Here is a 24,869-nt window from a genome sequence, read left to right on the forward strand (position 1 = left end):
TCGCGACGGAGGAGCCAGCCGGATAACTCCTTCGGGTAGATAACGTCGGCAGTCCAGTTGTGAAGGCCCGGTGGGGCTCCGCGTAGGCAGTAAAACGGGTCCGGATAGGTGACTGCAGCCCAGGAGTGATTGATGGAACTCAGGAGTGATTGACGGAGCTGGCTAGCTCCGGAATAATTGATGTTTGCTCCGGAATCGACGAAAGCCGATAGTCACACAGATAGCAGCTAGCTAGCTGTGAGATCCAGGTATGAATGTCCAGAGAGCGGTTGAAATCCAGGGCCATGGAGAGAAAAATTGGTCCGGTATGTTCCGTTCCGAGCCGCGCTGCGCCGTACAAAACTGGCGATAGATTTTCGAGCTAAAGGATAGCTGATGACCACAAACCGTGGTTAGCTGAATACTAACGATTTGCCAGTAAAGAAGCTAACTAGCTTCTGAACTAGGTTCTGATTAGCTTCTGGCTAGCTCCTGGCTAGTTTCTGGCTAGCTTCTTGGAGTTTCTGGCTAGCTTCTTGGAGGATTACAGATTTGAGGTAAATAATACTTTTTTATAAATATAAATTGGTGAGGCGGGTTGCAGGGGAGTGTTTTGAAGATGAGTTGATGGAAAATTTTAAAAATGTATGTGAAAAAAGTTGTAAATATATATATATATACGGGACACGACAAGACGAGGACAAAAGACGTCTGAACTGCTATGCCATCTTGGAAAACAAGTTCTCTGCATCCTCCCCCAACAGGATGGGTAGCATATCCTCATCAGAGAGGTCTTTGAAACCTTGAATAAGGGTTTCAAATTCGGGGAAATTACACTCTCTAATTGTTTTATATTTTTAACATTTTGTCAGGAAATGCAGCTCTGTCTCAGCTCTGTTTCGGGTTCTGCTGTGGTGCGGTGGTTGCACAGCCTTTCCTCTACAAGGAGCCATGTTTTACTCAATAGCAAGGCTGTGCTCACTGAGCCTGTACTTTATCTCTCTCGCTCTCTATCTCTGTCCCTCTCTCTTTTCTCTCTCTATCTCTCTCCCTCCCCCTCTATCTCAATCTCTATCTATCTCTCTCGCTCTCCCTCTCTCTCTCTCTCTCTCTCTCTCTCTCTCTCTCTCTCTCTCTCTCTCTCTCTCTCTCTCTCTCACTCTCACTCACTATCTCCTTCTCACACTGGTTTTAGAGGAGAAAAAAGCTATTGATTTGAAACGTAATTATGCATGTCATTAAAACAAAAAGTGAGATCCACATCATTGAGTAGTTAATCGTGCGTGAAAGAGATACTCTTTTTAGATTCTGACACACACACACACACACCCAGTGTCAACTCCCTGCCAGGCCAGCAAGGACAGGCAATTACGTGAGATGCCTGCATGCGTGTGTGTTCAAATGTCACAAAGACTTAACCTGCTGCCACAGAGACTGGACTCATGGGGACACCTGCACTCTGTGAGTCACCAAGGCGACACATCCCACGCTATCATTCACACAAACACACACGCACACCTATGTGACCTCCCCAGGGGCATTGTGGGAGTATAAATCTGTGTGTGTATGTACAAAAACAGTGTGTGTGTAATCCTAGCTCAGCTGCATGACTCTTACCCTCTGTATGGTACCTCAGGTGGTCTCCTGTAACAGTGATACCTCTGATCTCCCGCCAGTCCCATCACAGCTTTGTTCTAGGGACATCACGTCACCAGATACCACACACCATCTCTGTCAGGTCTGAGAGGGATCACTAGGGGCCAAGAGGAGCCAAGAGGGTCCTGGGGGCTTGGGGATTTAGGATGGGTGTCCCCTCTCTCTATCACCCCCTTTATTTAATGTAATGGTTAAAGGACAACTCCTAGTTCTTCATGGAGATGTGAAAGAATCTTCCCCATTCCGTCATTACTTCTTCTTCAGTTGAAGCCTCATGTCATTTCGGTAGGCTGTTATTGGACAACACTGTCAATGTACTGACACAAATTGGGCCCCACTCAAATGTGTCATCTCCATCTGATGTCAGACACATAAAGACCATTTGAATGCAATCTCATTCTCGCTCCGTCAATACTGGCCTCTTTTGCACGGCTGCATCTCTAATTCACTGTTTATCAAATCAGGGGGAAGAAAACAAACACAATTTTCCCCTTTTATTCCCTGGATTTGCATAACAATCGGTGACATCATCTGAATTGATATTCAAATGAGGAGACAGCTTTGAGGGGACTCAGACGAGTGTCACTGGGCTATTAATACGGCGGTGTGTATCGTATCTGGGGCGATTTCGCCTGGTTACCATCGGATCTTACGTGGATTAGAAAGCCGGTAGCAGACACGTGTTTTTAAAAAAAAAATTATTTCACCTTTATTTAACCAGGTAGGCTAGTTGAGAACAAGTTCTCATTTGCAACTGCGACCTGGCCAAGATAAAGCATAGCAGTGTGAGCAGACAACAAAGAGTTACACATGGAGTAAACAATTAACAAGTCAATAACACAGTAGAAACCAAAGGGGGAGTCATGTACAGGTAGAGATATTGGTGTGCAAAAGAGCAGAAAAGTAAATAAATAAAAACAGTATGGGGATGAGGTAGGTGAAAAAGGGTGGGCTATTTACCAATAGACTATGTACAGCTGCAGCGATCGGTTAGCTGCTCAGATAGCTGATGTTTGAAGTTGGTGAGGGAGATAAAAGTCTCCAACTTCAGCGATTTTTGCAATTCGTTCCAGTCACAGGCAGCAGAGTACTGGAACGAAAGGCGGCCAAATGAGGTGTTGGCTTTAGGGATGATCAGTGAGATACACCTGCTGGAGCGCGTGCTACGGATGGGTGTTGCCATCGTGACCAGTGAGCTGAGATAAGGCGGAGCTTTACCTAGCATGGACTTGTAGATGACCTGGAGCCAGTGGGTCTGGCGACGAATATGTAGCGAGGGCCAGCCGACTAGAGCATACAAGTCGCAGTGGTGGGTGGTATAAGGTGCTTTAGTGACGAAACGGATGGCACTGTGATAGACTGCATCCAGTTTGCTGAGTAGAGTGTTGGAAGCCATTTTGTAGATGACATCGCCGAAGTCGAGGATCGGTAGGATAGTCAGTTTTACTAGGGTAAGCTTGGCGGCGTGAGTGAAGGAGGCTTTGTTGCGGAATAGAAAGCCGACTCTTGATTTGATTTTCGATTGGAGATGTTTGATATGAGTCTGGAAGGAGAGTTTGCAGTCTAGCCAGACACCTAGGTACTTATAGACGTCCACATATTCTAGGTCGGAACCATCCAGGGTGGTGATGCTAGTCGGGCATGCGGGTGCAGGCAGCGACCGGTTGAAAAGCATGCATTTGGTTTTACTAGCGTTTAAGAGCAGTTGGAGGCCACGGAAGGAGTGTTGTATGGCATTGAAGCTTGTTTGGAGGTTAGATAGCACAGTGTCCAAAGACGGGCCGAAGGTATATAGAATGGTGTCGTCTGCGTAGAGGTGGATCAGGGAATCGCCCGCAGCAAGAGCAACATCATTGATATACACAGAGAAAAGAGTCGGCCCGAGAATTGAACCCTGTGGCACCCCCATAGAGACTGCAAGAGGGCCAGAGAGCATGCCCTCCGATTTGACGCACTGAACTCTGTCTGCAAAGTAATTGGTGAACCAGGCAAGGCAGTCATCCGAAAAACCGAGGCTCCTGAGTCTGCCGATAAGAATATGGTGATTGACAGAGTCGAAAGCCTTGGCAAGGTCGATGTGTGGAGCTTTGCCCGCTTTGTCGACTGATCCACTCTCACAGAACACTGACGAGGTGGATCTGTTGGCTGACTTTTAGTTCTGCTAGTTTGGTGGAGAAAAGAGGGAAGAGAAGGAGAGAGAGAGGCATGGATGGCCCTGGTGACAGATGAAGTAGAGAGAGTGAGAGAGAGAGAGAGAGAGAGACCTGTGGTGGATGTACGTACTGTAAGATATTCTTCTCTCCTCTGTGAGCAGTTTATGTACAGGTCATGACACTGACACTCTTGTGTTTAACTCTCCTATATCTCTCCTCATCCCTTGCTTTTTGACCCCCAGCCACAGTTTAATGGTTAAAGCCCACTGAGCCAACCCTAAGTCAGCCATTTGTATGCATTTATGTATACAAATGTGTTTTTGGCATGTACTTAGTGTGTGCTCAGTCGTTTGGACCAAGGATCATGACACCGCTATCATTATGAAGAGTCATTGATGTCTGTGGAGGAACTCATACATTCACACATAGCCAATCGGTGTATAAGCGCCAAACAAAATAACCACATCCATCCGCTGAATTACAAGATAGCAATACAAGAATCTAGAGATCTGTCGAGAAGGCACCCATCCTCCCCCGTGTCTTCCTCCCCTCTCTCTTCCTCTTCCCCACTCCCTCTCTCTATCAGGCTTCTAAAGGCCCACAAATGAAAAGGCAGGAAGGAGGGAGAGAGCGGTGCGTCTTCCTCTTTTCTTCTCCCTCTCTTTTCCCCGCTGCTTCCCTGCGTCCCTCAGATGTGAAGCTCCCTCTTATTTGCTGTTGTCTCTCCTTCGCGCCAGACATGGCAAACAACACGAAGCACAAGTCTGCCGACAAAACAAACTCTCCCAAAACCAGACGACAAGCAGCAACAACACGCAGCGGCAGATATGTCTGTTTGCCTGGAGTCCCCTTCTCTGAATCTTTTCTGATCTTCTGAAGGACTTCTGAGAGCACTCGCTTACTTTCTGCCTCCCCCCCACCTCTTTCCTCTCTCTTTCTCCCCTTTTCTCTCTCTCTCTCTCCCTCTCTCTGTGTGCTATCAGACAGTGTGTTTTGTGGGAAACATGCTCGTGTGAAGAGCGATAGAAAGAGAGGGTGATGGGTTTGTAGAGAGGGTGGGGGTTACCAGTGGATTGTTGAGAAATTGATTTTGAGAGGCAAATACGATTAAGGAGATTGTGCCAGGGATTGCAAACCATTTGAAAGAGAGAGATGGATGGATGTGTTTGGAAAAGTCAAAGCCCAATAGTGGGAAGTGGCCCCAGACACTGTGACTCAGACCCAATGACATCACCATCAAAGGATTGGGGGCTTCAGCAGACACTAGTCCTCCACTTTCCCAGAATGCATTTAGCTCATATGCCTACATTTCACACAGACAACCTCTTAGTAGTGATTCCATGTCCCCATGTCTGTACCAACTGTTATCTCTGACCTTTGACCCTGACCCTTAACCTCTTATCTTTTCTGTGTCTGTAGGTGATGAGTGGTACCTCTGCAGGCTGAGCCTGAGTGTGCCCACCCTGGCAGACCTGCAGTGGAGCATGTTCCCCCAGCCCTACCTGGGCGCAGTGGGACCTGACGCCGCACCAGGCTCTGTGGTCTATCGCCTCACCGCCCACCAACGAGATGGCACAATAGGAAACGCCCACTTTCTGCTACTGGACGGTGAGTGAAATGACGATCTGGTGACTACCATCTAGAAGGGCTGGAAATGGTGTGTCCATCTGTTTGTGTGTTGTCAGGGGAAAAAACAACTCCTAAAATCAATAAATTCCGTCAAGCGCAAGAGATACAAGTGCAAATTAGCATGAGCATCCCCTCTGCCACTAAGCGCTAACACGGCTAACAAGCAGACACAAAAAAAGGCTCTGACAGCGGTAATTATCACCAACATCTGGCACAGGCTATGCCGCCGCTCTGTATATTGATTTTGTTTTTGTTTATTTTCTTTTCTTTTATGGGGTCGTGTTGAATTTCAATTACGTTTGGGGAGAGAGAGGGGAGGGAGAGGGGACACGTGTTAGCGAGCATGTGGAACGCGGGATAATCACTCCCCGGGGCTTTCAAGGCTCCTAGATTTGGAATCAGGAATCTTTTGGGTGAGGAGGGATGGGATAGTGGATGGGTTGGACAGGAGGGATGGGTTGGAGAGGAGGGATGGGATGGGAAGGTGTATGGGTTGGAGAGGAGGGATGGGAAGATGGGTGGGTTGAAGAGGAGGGATGGGTTGGAGGGGAGGGATGGGATGGGATGGGAAGGTGTATGGGTTGGAGAGGAGGGAGGGGATGGGAAGGTGTATGGGTTGGAGAGGAGGGATGGGAGGGTGGATGGGTTGGAGAGGAGGGATGGGAAGATGGATGGGTTGGAGGGGAGGGAGGGATGGGATGGGAAGGTGTATGGGTTGGAGAGGAGGGATGGGAAGATGGATGGGTTGGAGAGGAGGGGTGGGTTGGATTCCTGAGACGATGGTGAAGATTTGTGGGCAGGAGCTCTTTGTCAAGGGGGCCAATTAGTGAAATGGAAAATCATGTGAGGTAGCCTCCCTACAAGTAAGGCTGTTTTTTTATGAATCAATCGATGGGGAAATAAAGCAAAAACACCATACTTGACAGAGGAAGTATGGCAAAATTGTGATTGAATTGATACAACGTTTAAATGGTGTCCATTTTACATTACGTTTGATTAGATTAGATAGCTAAACTCTGATGAGATAAAAGCATTTAATTAAAGGATGACATGCAAATGTTCAATTATTAGGGTACTAAGGTTTTCCTAAAACAGCGATAATGTACAATAAATTATAACAAATAAACAAATAAATAGATATACAATGTAGATTGAATGAAATTAAAAAATTAAAAAATTAAAATGAAAAGCTGTGATTAGCTTCATGTCCCTGGCTACCAGCAGCTGTGATTAGCTTCATGTCCCTGGCTACCAGCAGCTGTGATTAGCTTCATGTCCCTGGCTACCAGCAGCTGTGATTAGCTTCATGTCCCTGGCTACCAGCAGCTGTGATTAGCTTCATGTCCCTGGCTACCAGCAGCTGTGATTAGCTTCATGTCCCTGGCTACCAGCAGCTGTGATTAGCTTCATGTCCCTGGCTACCAGCAGTTGTGATTAGCTTCATGTCCCTGGCTACCAGCAGCTGTGATTAGCTACATGCACCCTGGCTACCAGCAGCTGTGATAAGCTTCATGTCCCTGGCTACCAGCAGCTGTGATTAGCTTCATGTCCCTGGCTACCAGCAGCTGTGATTAGCTACATGTCCCCTGGCTACCAGCAGCTGTGATAAGCTTCATGTCCCTGGCTACTTCCTCCTCCTCCTCTTCTCTCTCTCTTCCTCCTCCTCTTCTCTCTCTTCCTCCTCCTCCTCTTCTCTCTCTCTTCCTCCTCCTATTCCTCTCTTTTCCTCTGCCTCCTCTTCTCTCTCTCTTCCTCCTCCTCCTCCTCTTCTCTCTCTCTTCCTCCTCCTCCTCTTCTCTCTCTCTCTCTCTCTTCCTCCTCTTCTCTCTCTCTCTCTTCCTCCTCCTCCTCTTCTCCCTCTCTCTCTTCCTCCTCCTCCTCTTCCTCCTCCTCTTCTCCCTCTCTCTCTTCCTCCTCCTCTTCTCTCTCTTTCTCTTCTGTTGATGCTGCTGCCCAGGGGGACATGGATTAAGATGACCCTGTCTTCCTGTTCTCCTCAGAGAAAGATCAGAGGCTGGATGTTAACCCAATAACACATGCACACACAGACACACACACACCGCACACACACAGACCCAGCTGGCAGAAGGGTCCTCTACCCCCATCTCTATACACAAATAAACACACACACCAGCCCCCCAGCCCAAGAAATCAGCAATGTCTTAGGGATGTCCATTTCTGCATCGCTGTCTCTGCTACATGATATCACTCACATGATTGTCTATAAGGCCCCGGGGCAAGCTGTGTGTTGAGGTGTGAAAACACAGAACAACGTTGATTTGGGGGTCAACTATCCCTTCAAGAAACCTTTGAGTCACTTGGAAGAACCATGTGTGTCTGTGTGTTTATACGTGTTGTTTATATCCCGTAACTAGGCGGCGAGGATTCGTTTGAAGTGGACCGCAGCTCTGGGGAGGTCAGGACCACCGGCCGACCCCTGACCCCCAGCAGGGAGTACATGCTGAGGGTGCAGGCAGTGGACACGCAGGGCAGGAAGGGTCCCCCTGCAACAGTGGCTATTCTGGCAGGGTTCCGCCCCCCACAGTTCACCAACGCCTCCTACACCCTGACTGTCCCAGAGAACACGCCCGTGGGCCAAGCGTGAGTACACCCTGGGTTTGAAGAGATTGTTGTGAGGAAAACCAAATTACCCATATTATGGACTACTTTTGACCAGAGCCACCTAGCGCACTTTATGGGGAATAGGCTGTCATTAGAGATTACGAGAAAGGTGAATAAATGAGGGTTTTATAGGTGACATTGGACAGGAATAACTGCTGGATGTGGGTTAGGAATAGGATGAGGGAAGGGAGGTGGGGTAAGAGCACCAGTGAACCAATGAATGTGTGTGTTCTGCATATGTGTGTACATGTATTTTTGCTCGTGTATTGTGCTTGTTATGTGTGTGTGAGTGAGTGTGTTTGTGTGAGTGAGTGTGTGTGTTTGTGTGTGTGTGAGTGAGTGAGTGAGTGAGTGTGTTTGTGTGTGTGTGTGTGTGTGCCGCCTCTGCTGCTCATTAGAGGGGAAGCCAAAGGATTGTGTGAACGTGGATGATTCCCCTGCATTATGTGTCATGTGTTGGTAGGGAGGGCGGAGGGAAGGGAGGGAGGTTATGAAGGTGGGGGTGAAGGAGGGACGCAGATGCATCATTTTGTCCCGAGGCTCAGAATATGAAAGTGTGGCTAATTCAAATATTTATTAAAATAAACTTTAGGATTAACATGAAGGGCAAAGTGTGTGTCTGAACCTGCCTCCTCAGGGCTCTGGTGACTGGAGCACAATGTATTCATCGCCTGCCCACCCTCTACATGGTGTGTGTGTGTGTGTGTGTGTGTGTGTGCGCGCATCAACATCCTCTCTAATGTGTCTCCTTTTGACATCGCATCCTGTCTAATGCATCTCCCGATGACATCACTTCCTGTACACTGTATCTCCTTATGACATCCCGTTCCTGTTTCCCCCGGCAGTGTGGCGATGGTGGGGGCCGTCTCCTTCCAGAGGAAGACTCTCTCCTACATGCTGCTGGTGAACCCTGGCAACCTGTTCAGTGTCAACCAGGAGAGTGGAGCTGTCAGCCTCACCCGGACAGTGGACTTTGAGAGTGGACACACACTCCACACGCTGCAAGTCAGGGCCTCCGAGCCAGACACAGGCCTCAGCGGTGTGGCAGAGGTACACACACTCAACTATACACACACATGCACGCATACACACACACAGTCACACATATACAGTACACACTCACCTCTATACACACCTGCTCCTACCCAGATGGCTGGCTTATACACACAAATGGCATCCCCACTAATCCACCAGTTCCCCTTAGGCCAGCTCCATTCAGCTTGGCTAATTCACTCAAAGGAGCTATGCATGCGGCTCTGAAGGTGTGTGTGTGTGTGTGTGTGTGTGTGTGTGTGTGTGTGTGTGTGTGTGTGTGTGTGTGTGTGTGTGTGTGTGTGTGTGTGTGTGTGTGTGTGTGTGTGTGTGTGTGTGTGTGTGTGTGTGTGTGTGTGTGTGTGTACTTTCCGTTGGAGTAGTATTGATGAGGAATATACCCAGTTGAGGAAACATGTGGAATAACATCAACTAAAGCCATGGTCAGCTGCAGTAGAGAACTTCCAACCTGCCCCAATATGCTGCTCCCCAGCCGTGGTTACATAATGTAAACCAACAGTATGGGGAGTCAGTCGTGGTTACATAATGTAGACCAACAGTATGGAGAGTCAGTCGTGGTTACATAATGTAGACCAACAGTATGGAGAGTCAGTCGTGGTTACATAATGTAGACCAACAGTATGGAGAGTCAGCCGTGGTCACATAATGTAGACCAACAGTATGGAGAGTCAGTCGTGGTCACATAATGTAGACCAACAGTATGGAGAGTCAGTCGTGGTCACATAATGTAGACCAACAGTATGGAGAGTCAGTCGTGGTCACATAATGTAGACCAACAGTATGGAGAGTCAGTCGTGGTTACATAATGTAGACCAACAGTATGGAGAGTCAGCCGTGGTCACATAATGTAGACCAACAGTATGGAGAGTCAGTCGTGGTTACATAATGTAGACCAACAGTATGGAGAGTCAGTCGTGGTCACATAATGTAGACCAACAGTATGGAGAGTCAGTCGTGGTTACATAATGTAGACCAACAGTATGGAGAGTCATCCGTGGTCACATAATGTAGACCAACAGTATGGAGAGTCAGTCGTGGTTACATAATGTAGACCAACAGTATGGAGAGTCAGTCGTGGTCACATAATGTAGACCAACAGTATGGAGAGTCAGTCGTGGTTACATAATGTAGACCAACAGTATGGAGAGTCAGTCGTGGTTACATAATGTAGACCAACAGTATGGAGAGTCAGTCGTGGTTACATAATGTAGACCAACAGTATTGAGAGTCAGTCGTGGTCACATAATGTAGACCAACAGTATGGAGAGTCAGTCGTGGTTACATAATGTAGACCAACAGTATGGAGAGTCAGTCGTGGTTACATAATGTAGACCAACAGTATGGAGAGTCAGTCGTGGTTACATAATGTAGACCAACAGTATTGAGAGTCAGTCGTGGTCACATAATGTAGACCAACAGTATGGAGAGTCAGTCATGGTTACATAATGTAGACCAACAGTATTGAGAGTCAGTCGTGGTCACATAATGTAGACCAACAGTATGGAGAGTCAGCCGTGGTCACATAATGTAGATCAACAGTATGGTGAGTCAGCCGTGGTCACATAATGGAGAACAACAGTATGGAGAGTCAGCCATGGTCACATAATGTAGACCAACAGTATGGAGAGTCAGCCATGGTCACATAATGTAGACCAACAGTATGGAGAGTCAGTCATGGTCACATAATGTAGACCGACAGTATGGAGAGTCAGCCATGGTCACATAATGTAGACCAACAGTATGGAGAGTCAGCCTTGGTCACATAATGTAGACCAACAGTATGGAGAGTCAGCCATGGTCACATAATGTAGACCAACAGTATGGAGAGTCAGCCTTGGTCACATAATGAAGAACAACAGTATGGAGAGTCAGCCATGGTCACATAATGTAGACCAACAGTATGGAGAGTCAGCCTTGGTCACATAATGTAGACCAACAGTATGGAGAGTCAGCCATGGTCACATAATGTAGACCAACAGTATGGAGAGTCAGCCTTGGTTACATAATGTAGACCAACAGTATGGAGAGTCAGTCGTGGTTACATAATGTAGACCAACAGTATGGAGAGTCAGCCGTGGTCACATAATGTAGACCAACAGTATGGAGAGTCAGTCGTGGTCACATAATGTAGACCAACAGTATGGAGAGTCAGTCGTGGTCACATAATGTAGACCAACAGTATGGAGAGTCAGTCGTGGTCACATAATGTAGACCAACAGTATGGAGAGTCAGTCGTGGTTACATAATGTAGACCAACAGTATGGAGAGTCAGCCGTGGTCACATAATGTAGACCAACAGTATGGAGAGTCAGTCGTGGTTACATAATGTAGACCAACAGTATGGAGAGTCAGTCGTGGTCACATAATGTAGACCAACAGTATGGAGAGTCAGTCGTGGTTACATAATGTAGACCAACAGTATGGAGAGTCATCCGTGGTCACATAATGTAGACCAACAGTATGGAGAGTCAGTCGTGGTTACATAATGTAGACCAACAGTATGGAGAGTCAGTCGTGGTCACATAATGTAGACCAACAGTATGGAGAGTCAGTCGTGGTTACATAATGTAGACCAACAGTATGGAGAGTCAGTCGTGGTTACATAATGTAGACCAACAGTATGGAGAGTCAGTCGTGGTTACATAATGTAGACCAACAGTATGGAGAGTCATCCGTGGTCACATAATGTAGACCAACAGTATTGAGAGTCAGTCGTGGTCACATAATGTAGACCAACAGTATGGAGAGTCAGCCTTGGTCACATAATGAAGAACAACAGTATGGAGAGTCAGCCAGTGTAGCATGGTGATTCTGTTCAGGTGATTGGACTGTGGCCTCAGTGGTAATAGAAATAGAAATAGGTGCCGTCTAGCTTCAGTACAGATACAGTGAAAGATCTATGGAGATTCTGGGTAAAAAGACAGAGAGACAATTGTCGTGTTTATTTATTCAGAAGGTTGTTTATCTTTGCTGTCCCATTATGTGAGGTTAATCATCTCAGACTTTACTTCAGATGACAATTATCATCATATTGTATGACGTCTCCCTCAGATTTAAAAATAACATTTTACCTAAATGAGAACAGGTGTCCTAACCCCTTGTTTGGCTTCAGTTTCCTTTCCCACAAGGGCAGTTGAGGTAAGCTGTTATGAAACTGATGTATTGGGGTGGCCATCTTTGTTTGGCAGATGCTCTCATCCACTGATGAGTTGTTTAGATGGACCTGGCAACCAGGCAGGAGCCTGTGGCCAACGTGTGCCTGGCAACCAGGCAGGACATGGTGGCCAATGTGTGCAACCAGGCAGGATCCTGTGGCCAGCATGTGCCTGGCAACCAGGCAGAACACTGTGGCCAACGTGTGCCTGGCAACCAGGCAGGACATGGTGGCCAATGTGTGCAACCAGGCAGGACCCTGTGGCCAACGTGTGCCTGGCAACCAGGCAGGACCCTGTGGCCAACGTGTCCCTGGCAACCAGGCAGGACCCTGTGGCCAACGTGTGCCTGGCAACCAGGCAGGACCCTGTGGCCAACGTGTGCCTGGCAACCAGGCAGGACCCTGTGGCCAACGTGTGCCTGGCAACCAGGCAGGACCCGGTGGCCAACGTGTACCTGGCAACCAGGCAGGACACTGTGGCCATCGTGTGCACTCAGGCAGGACCCTGTGGCCAACGTGTGCCTGGCAACCAGGCAGGACTCTGTGACCAATGTGTGCAACCAGGCAGGACCCTGTGGCCAGCATGTTCCTGGCAACCAGGCAGAACACTGTGGCCAACGTGTGCCTGGCAACCAGGCAGGACCCTGTGGCCAACGTGTGCCTGGCAACCAGGCAGGACCCTGTGGCCAACGTGTGCCTGGCAACAAGGCAGGACCCTGTGGCCATTGTGTGCAATCAGGCAGGACCCTGTGGCCAACGTGTGCCTGGCAACCAGGCAGGACTCTGTGGCCAATGTGTGCAACCAGACAGGACCCTGTGGCCAACGTGTGCCTGGCAAACAGGCAGGACCCTGTGGCCAACGTGTGCCTGGCAACCAGGCAGGACCCTGAGGCCAACGTGTGCCTGGAAAACAGGCAGGACCCTGTGGCCAACGTGTGCCTGGCAACCAGGCAGGACCCTGTGGCCAACGTGTGCCTGGCAAACAGGCAGGACCCTGTGGCCAACGTGTGCCTGGCAAACAGGCAGGACATGGTGGCCAATGTGTGCAACCAGGCAGTACCCTGTGGCCAACGTGTGCCTGGCAACCAGGCAGGACCCTGTGGCCAACGTGTGCCTGGCAACCAGGCAGGACCCGGTGGCCAACGTGTACCTGGCAACCAGGCAGGACACTGTGGCCATCGTGTGCACTCAGGCAGGACCCTGTGGCCAACGTGTGCCTGGCAACCAGGCAGGACTCTGTGACCAATGTGTGCAACCAGGCAGGACCCTGTGGCCAGCATGTTCCTGGCAACCAGGCAGAACACTGTGGCCAACGTGTGCCTGGCAACCAGGCAGGACCCTGTGGCCAACGTGTGCCTGGCAACCAGGCAGGACCCTGTGGCCAACGTGTGCCTGGCAACAAGGCAGGACCCTGTGGCCATCGTGTGCAATCAGGCAGGACCCTGTGGCCAACGTGTGCCTGGCAACCAGGCAGGACTCTGTGGCCAATGTGTGCAACCAGACAGGACCCTGTGGCCAACGTGTGCCTGGCAAACAGGCAGGACCCTGTGGCCAACGTGTGCCTGGCAACCAGGCAGGACCCTGAGGCCAACGTGTGCCTGGAAAACAGGCAGGACCCTGTGGCCAACGTGTGCCTGGCAACCAGGCAGGACCCTGTGGCCAACGTGTGCCTGGCAAACAGGCAGGACCCTGTGGCCAACGTGTGCCTGGCAAACAGGCAGGACATGGTGGCCAATGTGTGCAACCAGGCAGTACCCTGTGGCCAACGTGTGCCTGGCAACCAGACAGGACCCTGTGGCCAACGTGTGCCAGGCAACCAGGCAGGAACCTGTGGCCAACTTGTGCCTGGCAACCAGGCAGGACCCTGTGGCCAACGTGTGCCTGGCAACCAGGCAGGACACGGTGGCCAACGTGTGCCCGACACAGAGGAACCAAACCACACACACAAACAAACAAACATGTACAACGCGAGTAGATAAACACAGAAACTCTTGCATGTACACACAAATAAAACACAGCTGTAACAATGCACACATACAGACACAACACACACCAACATAAACAGGCTCCACAATCTGGCAATAATCTGGGCACCAGTCATGGTCACCTTCCTCTGTCCAAAACTCACACCATCTGTGGTGAAGACCTCTATCCGTTTGGTCTCTCTCCCTCTCTGTGTCTTTCCTCTCACTCTGTCTCTCTCTGCTATCATGGGGTAAGGGTATGAAGAGGAGCAGGCATCCCATAGAGTTCTGTCTCTCTCTGCTATCATGGGGTAAGGGTATGAAGAGGAGCAGGCATCCCATAGAGTTCTGTCTCTCTCCCTCTCTCCTCCCCATCTCTTTCTTTCTGCCAGCTTCTCCTCCTAATCTTCCTTAAGCACTTGTACTAGCTCTTATTATCACTAATACTCTCACTCTCTGCCACTCACACACACACACACACACACGTGCACGCACGCACGCAAGCACACACACACACGTGCACGCACGCACGCAAGCACACACACACACACACACAAACACACACACAGTACGGCAGCCGTATCAGACCAGGCTCCGGTTGGTCATTAGCACAGTGTGTGGCGACTCTCCAAGAGGGTCTTAACAGACAGGGTGTTTTTCTAACAGGGATTGGGATGCCCAGGGAGTGCTGGTGATTAGGTATGAGTGAGAGGGGGATCCAGTCTGCCAGGTTTGGAGGAGTGGAGAGAGGGAGGGCTTCATAGTGTTACACACAGGTTAGAACATAGAAATAGTGGCTAGAATGGACAGCTCTCTGTTTTAAATCAGTCTGATTGAATTGATACACTAGGGGAAGAGTCAGACATGTTGTCTCAGTCTATCGATGCCAAGCTTAACCTTATTGTTTGGAGTTTGGAGTTATTGTTGTCTTTGGGGCGAATCCTAACTTCCACATAAGTTTAATTTTCATTTAGTCTCACATTGACATCAAGTTTGGATTTCAATTTGTGGCCTCCCGAGTGGCGCAGCGGTCTAAGGCACTGCATCTCAGTGCTAGAGGCATCACTACAGACCCTGGTTTGATCCCGGGCTGTATCACAACCGACCGTAATCGGGAGTACCATAGGGCGGCGCAGAATTGGCCAGCATCGTCCGGGTTAGAGGAGGGTTTGGTCGGGGTGGGTCGTCATTGTATAATAATACTTTTTTCTTAACTGACTTGCCTTGTTAAATAAAGGTTAAATAAATAAAAAAATACAGACCCTGGTTTGATCCCAGGCTGTATCACAGCCAGCCGTGACTAGGAGAACCATGAGGTAGTGCACAATTGGCCCAGAGTCATCCTGGTTAGGGGGGTTTGGCCTCCCGGGATTTCCTTGTCCCATCACACTTTAGTGACTCCTTGTGGCGAGCCCGGCACCTGCAAGCTGACTTCGGTCATCAGCTGGATGGTGTTTCCTCTGACACATTGGTGCGGCTGGCTTCCCAGGTTAAGCAGTGTGTCAAGAAGCAGTGCGGCTTGGCCAGGGTTGTGTTTCGGAGGACGCATGGTTCTCGACCTTCGCCTCTCACGAGACCGTACGGGAGTTGCAGCGACGGGACAAGACTGTAACTACCAATTGGATATCACTAAAATAAGTACAAAAAAACACTTCAATTTGTTTCAGATTTTGAAGGTTTGACAAATATGGTGTTGGAGTTTCTGCATTTTCTCAAAGTTCCAATGAAGTTTGTGTTAGTTCCTTCATTTCAGACTGACAGTGTGGGAGTTGATGTGAGTGTGTTGAGTGTGTCATGGTTCCATGCTGGGGCCCACGCTGGCTTCTCCAGCCCCCTCTCTGTCATGGCTGCTCTGTGTGCCCACCTATCTCCCCCTCTCTCCCCTGGGGAGCAGCAGTCTCCCCCTGGCACGGCTGGTCCCCAGAGATAACACCCCCATGTGGGAGACTGGAGGGGGAGGATCCAGCATGACTAACACTGCTCAGGGAACCTCTGGACTACCCCGCCTCTCTTTACCTCTCTCACTCTCTTTCCCCATCTATCTCTCTAACTCAAACTCTACCACCATCCTGCACTATCATGTTCTATCTTTACCTCTCTCACTCTCTTTCCCCATCTATCTCTCTAACTCAAACTCTACCACCATCCTGCCCTATCATTATCTATCTTTACCTCTCTCACTCTCTTTCCCTATCTATCTCTCTAACTCAAACTCTACCACCATCCTGCCCTATCATTATCTATCTTTTCCTCTTTCTGCAACCCCCTCTTTCTTTCCCTTGGTCGCTATCTTCCTTTCTCTCTTTCTCTTCCCCATTAATGATCTCTCTCTCCTTTGGATCTCTCTCTCTTCCTTACGCCTCAGGACTGTCATATTTACAGCTATAAAAAAAATGATGTGTGTGTGCACAGAGATTCAGTGTAAATGTGTGTGCATGCATCTGTAAGAGTGAGTGTGTGTGTATAGGTGCGTGCGCGTGTGTGTGTGATGTTGTGTTCCGCTTGGCCGGGGAGCGGCTCAGAGGGATGGGCTGCAGCTGTGCCTGACTACCACTGGGTTCTCGCTCTCCCACGCACTCATTTATATTAACCCAGCCAGCACGCCCGAGGAAACACACATACACACTTACACTTACACTCACATACACATACACAATCACATACAGTATTGTGTAAATGACTGTCATCTGAAAGCTTCACACTAAGAAGAACTTCCACAGACTCCCCCCGATCACCGATCCAAGTTAACCCTTTCTCCTCTGTCCTCCCCTATAGGTGGTGGTTCACATCACAGATGAGAATGACTGCACTCCAGAATTCCTCCATTCCATTTACAGCCGGGATAACATTCCCGAAGCCACCACGCCTGGAACGTCACTGCTACAAGGTGAGGCATCGGTGGAGGTTCTATGTGGGACATAAAGTCCATAACATAGGTAGAGACACACAGACAGACAGACAGACAGACAGCACATACAGTAACAGTATATACAGTGCCTTCAGAAAGTATTCAGAGGAGCGATATTACAGCGATATTCAAAAATGTATATAATCTGTTTTTTTCCTCATCAATCTACACACGATACCCCATAATGACAAAGAAAAAACATGTTTTTATACAGTTATACAGTGCCTTGCGAAAGTATTCGGCCCCCTTGAACTTTGCGACCTTTTGCCACATTTCAGGCTTCAAACATAAAGATATAAAACTGTATTTTTTTGTGAAGAATCAATAACAAGTGGGACACAATCATGAAGTGGAACGACATTTATTGGATATTTCAAACTTTTTTAACAAATCAAAAACTGAAGAAATTGGCCATGCAAAATTATTCAGCCCCTTTACTTTCAGTGCAGCAAACTCTCTCCAGAAGTTCAGTGAGGATCTCTGAATGATCCAATGTTGACCTAAATGACTAATGATGATAAATACAATCCACCTGTGTGTAATCAAGTCTCCGTATAAATGCACCTGCACTGTGATAGTCTCAGAGGTCCGTTAAAAGCGCAGAGAGCATCATGAAGAACAAGGAACACACCAGGCAGGTCCGAGATACTGTTGTGAAGAAGTTTAAAGCCGGATTTAGATACAAAAAGATTTCCCAAGCTTTAAACATCCCAAGGAGCACTGTGCAAGCGATAATATTGAAATGGAAGGAGTATCAGACCACTGCAAATCTACCAAGACCTGGCCGTCCCTCTAAACTTTCAGCTCATACAAGGAGAAGACTGATCAGAGATGCAGCCAAGAGGCCCATGATCACTCTGGATGAACTGCAGAGATCTACAGCTGAGGTGGGAGACTCTGTCCATAGGACAACAATCAGTCGTATATTGCACAAATCTGGCCTTTATGGAAGAGTGGCAAGAAGAAAGCCATTTCTTAAAGATATCCATAAAAAGTGTTGTTTAAAGTTTGCCACAAGCCACCTGGGAGACACACCAAACATGTGGAAGAAGGTGCTCTGGTCAGATGAAACCAAAATTGAACTTTTTGGCAACAATGCAAAACGTTATGTTTGGCGGAAAAGCAACACAGCTCATCACCCTGAACACACCATCCCCACTGTCAAACATGGTGGTGGCAGCATCATGGTTTGGGCCTGCTTTTCTTCAGCAGGGACAGGGAAGATGGTTAAAATTGATGGGAAGATGGATGTAGCCAAATACAGGACCATTCTGGAAGAAAACCTGATGGAGTCTGCAAAAGACCTGAGACTGGGACGGAGATTTGTCTTCCAACAAGACAATGATCCAAAACATAAAGCAAAATCTACAATGGAATGGTTCAAAAATAAACATATCCAGGTGTTAGAATGGCCAAGTCAAAGTCCAGACCTGAATCCAATCGAGAATCTGTGGAACGAACTGAAAACTGCTGTTCACAAATGCTCTCCATCCAACCTCACTGAGCTCGAGCTGTTTTGCAAGGAGGAATGGGAAAAAAATTCAGTCTCTCGATGTGCAAAACTGATAGAGACATACCCCACGCGACTTACAGCTGTAATCGCAGCAAAAGGTGGCGCTACAAAGTATTAACTTAAGGGGGCTGAATAATTTTGCACGCCCAATTTTTCCGTTTTTGATTTGTTAAAAAAGTTTGAAATATCCAATAAATGTCGTTCCACTTCATGATTGTGTCCCACTTGTTGTTGATTCTTCACAAAAAAATACAGTTTTATATCTTTATGTTTGAAGCCTGAAATGTGGCAAAAGGTCGCAAAGTTCAAGGGGGCCGAATACTTTCGCAAGGCACTGTATAAGTATTCAGACCCTTTACTCAGTACTTTGTTGAAACACCTTTGGCAGGGATTACAGCATCGAGTCTTCTTGGGTTTGACGCTGCAAGCTTGACACACCTGTATTTGGGGAGTTTCTCCCATTCTTTTCTGCAGGTCCTCTCAAGCTCTGTCAGGTTGGATGGGGAGCTTTGCTGCACAGCTATTTTCAGGTCTCCCCAGAGATGTTTGATTGTGTTCAAGTCCGCGCTCTGGCTGGGCCACTCAATGATGTTCAGAGGATTGTCCCGAAGCCACTCCTGCGTTATTCTTTCTGTGTGCTTAGTGTCGTTGTCCTATTGGAAGGTGAACCTTCGCCCCAGTCTGAGGTCCTGAGCGCTCTGGAGCAGGTTTTCACCAAGGATCTCTCTGTACGTTACGTTCCTCTTTGCCTCGATCCTAACTAGTCTCCCAGTTCCTGACGCTGGAAAACAGCACAGCATGATGCTGCCACCACCATGCTTCGCCGTAGGGATGCTGCCACCACCATGCTTCGCCGTAGGGATGGTGCCACCACCATGCTTCGTCGTAGGGATGCTGCCACCACCATGCTTCACCGTAGGGATGGTGCCAGTTTTCCTCCAGACATTCAGGCCAAAGAGTTCAATCTTGGTTTCATCAGACCAGAGAATCTTGTTTCTCATGGCCTGAGAGTCTTTAGGTGCCTTTGGCAAATTCCAAGCGGGCTGTCATGTGACTTTTAGTGAGGAGTGGCTTCCGTCTGGTCACTCTACCATAAAGGCCTGATTGGTGGAGTGCTGCAGAGATAGTTGTCTTTCTGGAAGGTTCTCCCATCTCCACAGAGGAACTCTAGAGCTCTGTCAGAGTGACCATCAGGTTCTTGGTCACCTACCTGACCAAGGCCCTTCTCCCCCGAATGCTCAGTTGGCCAGGCGTCCAGCAAAGGGGCTGAATACTTGTGTAAATAAGGTGTTTCTGTTTCTTAATTTTAATACATTTGCCCCCAAAAAATTTTTCACTTTGTCATTATAGGGTATTGTGTGTGTATTGCTGAGGATTTCAAATTTTTTAAATCCATTTTCGAATATCGCTGTAATGTAACAAAATGTGAAAAAAGTCAAGGGGTCTGAGTACTTTCCGAAGGCACTGTAACAGACAGACAGTAACAACACATAACAGACCCTCTGTGTGAGATGGTGAGAGCCAGGCTAGCGGACAGACACCCTGAGGGTTGAGGAGAGGGTGACCTCTACTAAAGGCTGGCCATAATGGAATGGGCTGCTCTTATCACCCTGCCTGTCCCAGACCTGATCCTATCACAGTAATTGAAAGGGTTTTACGCCCACTCACAATGGATGACTGTGTGCCACGGTTTAACCACCGGCAACTCTTTTATAGAGGGAGGGAAGGGAAGGGAGGAGCAACCAAAGGCAACCCTTTGGGAGGTTAGATAGACGAGCATGTGCTTTGTGCCGTTCATGCACAGGTATGTTCAGTCAGTGTGCTACCATGTCAGTACATGCATCTATGTCCCATTCTATGTGACCTCAACTCTATTGCACACGCCACACGTTAAATGCGAGACCGACAACGAGGTTTGTTTTGCTGCTTGTCACACTGCATTAGGTTCTGGGATCAAATTGTCAATGCTAATGGCCAGCAGGCTAACAGCTAGCAGTCTTCTCGAGCAGTCTTCTCCCACTGAGCCATGAGGAGAGGAGGGAGAGAAGAAGACAACTCATTTTTCACGTGTGTGTGTGTGTGTGTGTGTGTGTGTGTGTGTGTGTGTGTGTGTGTGTGTGTGTGTGTGTGTGTGTGTGTGTGTGTGTGTGTGTGTGTGTGTGTGTGTGTGTGTGTGTGTGTGTGTGTGTGTGTGAGCCAGAGAGAAGAGAATGGCCGAATTGCTTACCAGCCTTTAATTCTGTCTTTGTTCTCAGCTAAAGCCAATCGGCTTAAGCGAGGGATGGAGAAAATACAGAGACAAAAAGGAAGGAGAGAACGAGAGAGTAAGACAGGATGATCTAGTGGCCGCGGCTTGCTTTCTGAAGCAGATGCACACGTTGGCATGGGCCCGGCTGTGTGTGTGTCTGTGTGTGTGTCTGTGTGTGTGTCTCTGTGTGTCTGTGCATGTGCTTATGAAAATGTAATTATGGTGAATAGGCAGCTTTTTTGCATATCGTCACGTCGACAGACTCGCCTGTCACTCACTCACGCAGTGGAGACTCCCCCTGCATGCAGAGCACGTGTGTGTGTGTAGAATGAATAGTTTGATTTCAAACATTAGAATGGATAGTTGATTTCAAACATTAGAATGGATAGTTGATTTCAAACATTAGAATGGATAGTTGATTTCAAACATTAGAATGGATAGTTTGATTTCAAACAGTAGAATGGATAGTTTGATTTCAAACATTAGAATGGATAGTTTGATTTCAAACAGTAGAATGGATAGTTTGATTTCAAACAGTAGAATGGATAGTTTGATTTCAAACATTAGAATGGATAGTTTGATTTCAAACATTAGAATGGATAGTTGATTTCAAACATTAGAATGGATAGTTTGATTTCAAACATTAGAATGGATAGTTGATTTCAAACATTAGAATGGATCGTTGATTTCAAACAGTAGAATGGATAGTTTGATTTCAAACATTAGAATGGATAGTTGATTTCAAACAGTAGAATGGATAGTTTGATTTCAAACATTAGAATGGATAGTTGATTTCAAACAGTAGAATGGATAGTTGATTTCAAACAGTAGAATGGATAGTTTGATTTCAAACAGTAGAATGGATAGTTTGATTTCAAACATTAGAATGGATAGTTTGATTTCAAACAGTAGAATGGATAGTTTGATTTCAAACAGTAGAATGGATAGTTTGATTTCAAACATTAGAATGGATAGTTTGATTTCAAACATTAGAATGGATAGTTGATTTCAAACATTAGAATGGATAGTTTGATTTCAAACATTAGAATGGATAGTTGATTTCAAACATTAGAATGGATCGTTGATTTCAAACAGTAGAATGGATAGTTTGATTTCAAACATTAGAATGGATAGTTGATTTCAAACAGTAGAATGGATAGTTTGATTTCAAACATTAGAATGGATAGTTGATTTCAAACAGTAGAATGGATAGTTGATTTCAAACAGTAGAATGGATAGTTGATTTCAAACAGTAGAATGGATAGTTTGATTTCAAACATTAGAATGGATAGTTGATTTCAAACAGTAGAATGGATAGTTGATTTCAAACAGTAGAATGGATAGTTGATTTCAAACAGTAGAATGGATAGTTGATTTCAAACAGTAGAATGGATAGTTGATTTCAAACAGTAGAATGGATAGTTGATTTCAAACAGTAGAATGGATAGTTGATTTCAAACAGTAGAATGGATAGTTGATTTCAAACAGTAGAATGGATAGTTGATTTCAAACAGTAGAATGGATAGTTGATTTCAAACAGTAGAATGGATAGTTGATTTCAAACAGTAGAATGGATAGTTTGATTTCAAACAGTAGAATGAATAGTTTGATTTCAAACAGTAGAATGGATAGTTGATTTCAAACAGTAGAATGGATAGTTTGATTTCCGAAAACAGAGAAAGAGGCGAGCATGAGGGAAAGAGAGAGAGTCAGGAGAAAGAGACAAGGATAGAGAGAGAGAAATATAGAGAGGGGGATGATTATTGTTGTTTACCTTAAGTCAGGATTAGTCTATAAATTGGGCCTTGGTTTTTAATGGAAGCTAGCAGTGAGTGACGGGGAAATCTGCCTCTCCAATTATCTAGCCGAAATGTCCCAGGAAGGATTTAGCAGAGTAGGGAGGCGAACAAACTAACCCCCCCCCCCCACACACACACACACACAATCCCCTCAGCTAGCCAGAATCGCTCGCCTAGCCTCTCCCCATATTCCTATGTTTCATTTAGCTACCGCTGCAACTCCAATACTCCTGCCTATGCATTAAAAATGCTAATAGGTAGCCTGAAGATATATTATATTAGTCTGTGTATATTTAATGAACCTTCTGTTTCAATCCTGGCCTTAAGCTCCCCTTCTCTCACACACATGAACACGCACACACACAAATACACACATGAACACACATACACACACAGACACACTCTCTCTCGCTCGAACACATCCCCCCCTGCAACAGGTCCATGTGTGAGTGAGAAAGGTAATGGGATAGAGGGAGGAAGAGGGAGAAGTAGAAAGAGAAGATGGAATGATGAGAGATGAAAGAGGAGCAGTGAGTCAGCCAGTATACAACTGCTCATTTGCGTCATTCTGTGTACATGTGGGCGTGAGCATTTCTACATGCACGTGTGTACATTAACAGACGCTTATCTGTGTCTGTGTGTGGAACACACGCTCTCTCTCGCCCTGAGGGCTAATTCATTAGAACTGGGCTCTGGCTCTTTGGCGAATGACAGCAAAGCCTTCTTGAAGTTGGACAGTTTGATGTGGGCCTGTCAGCAGCATGACTCTAGTCTAACACTAGCCAGTACCCAGTACATACAGTAGGTCTACAGTACAGCTAGTGTTATCACACACACTTCATACACCACTGGCCTCCATTATGTCTCTTTCATTCACACTGGCTCTTTTAACACCACAGACGGCTTAAATTCACCTACTGTACAATGGCAAAGAGCTGGGAATGGGGGGGGGGGGGGTTGAAAGACTACTTTAAGTCGTTAAGACTAATGTATGTCACTCTGGATAAGAGCATCTGTGAAATGACTAAGATGTGAAAAATGTCAAATGTAAGGCTACACACACAGACTGCGAGATAAATGACTACTGAATTGTGTGTGTGTGTGTATACAGACATACACCCACATTGGTCACTGAGTATTTCTGTTGGTAACTTCCTTCTTTGCCAAACTGGAACAATGATTTCCAATGTGTACAAGTTGATTATAAACATAATGACTCTTCCACCTGTCTTCCTCCTGTCTTCCCCCTGTCTTCCTCCTGTCTTCCCCCTGTCTTCCTCCTGTCTTCCTCCTCTCTTCCTCCTGTCTTCCCCTTCTCTTCATCCTCTCTTCCTCTTGACTTCCTCCTCTCTTCCTACTGTCTTCCCCCTGTCTTCCTCTTGTCTTCCTCTTCTCTTCCCCCTCTCTTCCTCCTGTCTTCCCCCTGTCTTCCTCTTGTCTTCCTCTTGTCTTCCTCCTGTCTTCCCCGTCTTCCTCTTGTCTTCCTCTTGTCTTCCCCCTCTCTTCCTCCTGTCTTCCCCGTCTTCCTCTTGTCTTCCTCTTGTCTTCCCCCTCTCTTCCTCCTGTCTTCCCCGTCTTCCTCTTGTCTTCCTCTTGTCTTCCCCCTCTCTTCCTCCTGTCTTGCCCTGTCTTCCTCTTGTCTTCCTCTTGTCTTCCCTCTCTTCCTCCTGTCTTCCCCCTGTCTTCCTCCTGTCTTCCCCCTGTCTTCCTCTTGTCTTCCCCCTCTCTTCCTCCTGTCTTCCCCGTCTTCCTCTTGTCTTCCTCTTGTCTTCCCTCTCTTCCTCCTGTCTTCCCCCTGTCTTCCTCTTGTCTTCCCCCTCTCTTCCTCCTGTCTTCCCCTGTCTTCCTCTTGTCTTCCTCTTGTCTTCCCTCTCTTCCTCCTGTCTTCCCCCTGTCTTCCTCTTGTCTTCCCCCTCTCTTCCTCCTGTCTTCCCCTGTCTTCCTCTTGTCTTCCTCTTGTCTTCCCTCTCTTCCTCCTGTCTTCCCCCTGTCTTCCTCTTGTCTTCCCTCTCTTCCTCCTGTCTTCCCCTGTCTTCCTCTTGTCTTCCTCTTGTCTTCCCTCTTTTCCTCCTGTCTTCCCTGTCTTCCTCTTGTCTTCCTCTTGTCTTCCCCCTCTCTTCCTCCTGTCTTCTCCCTGTCTTCCTCTTGTCTTCCTCTTCTTTTCCTCCTGTCTTCCCCGTCTTCTTCTTGT

General features: G+C 47.4%; 1 protein-coding gene across 1 annotated transcript in view; it reads left to right on the forward strand.

The window, feature by feature from the left end:
* Positions 1-24,869, forward strand: part of LOC109903597 (neural-cadherin) — a 142,507-nt gene that overhangs the window by 62,638 nt on the left and 55,000 nt on the right. Inside the window, exons 2-5 of the mRNA XM_031788899.1 lie at positions 5,208-5,396; positions 7,793-8,018; positions 8,885-9,089; positions 16,986-17,097. Of these exons, the coding sequence (XP_031644759.1) occupies positions 5,208-5,396; positions 7,793-8,018; positions 8,885-9,089; positions 16,986-17,097 (732 nt within the window). The remainder of the gene's footprint in view (positions 1-5,207; positions 5,397-7,792; positions 8,019-8,884; positions 9,090-16,985; positions 17,098-24,869) is intronic.

This window comes from Oncorhynchus kisutch, linkage group LG2, assembly GCF_002021735.2.
Source record: "Oncorhynchus kisutch isolate 150728-3 linkage group LG2, Okis_V2, whole genome shotgun sequence".
Classification (NCBI taxonomy): Eukaryota; Metazoa; Chordata; class Actinopteri; order Salmoniformes; family Salmonidae; genus Oncorhynchus; species Oncorhynchus kisutch.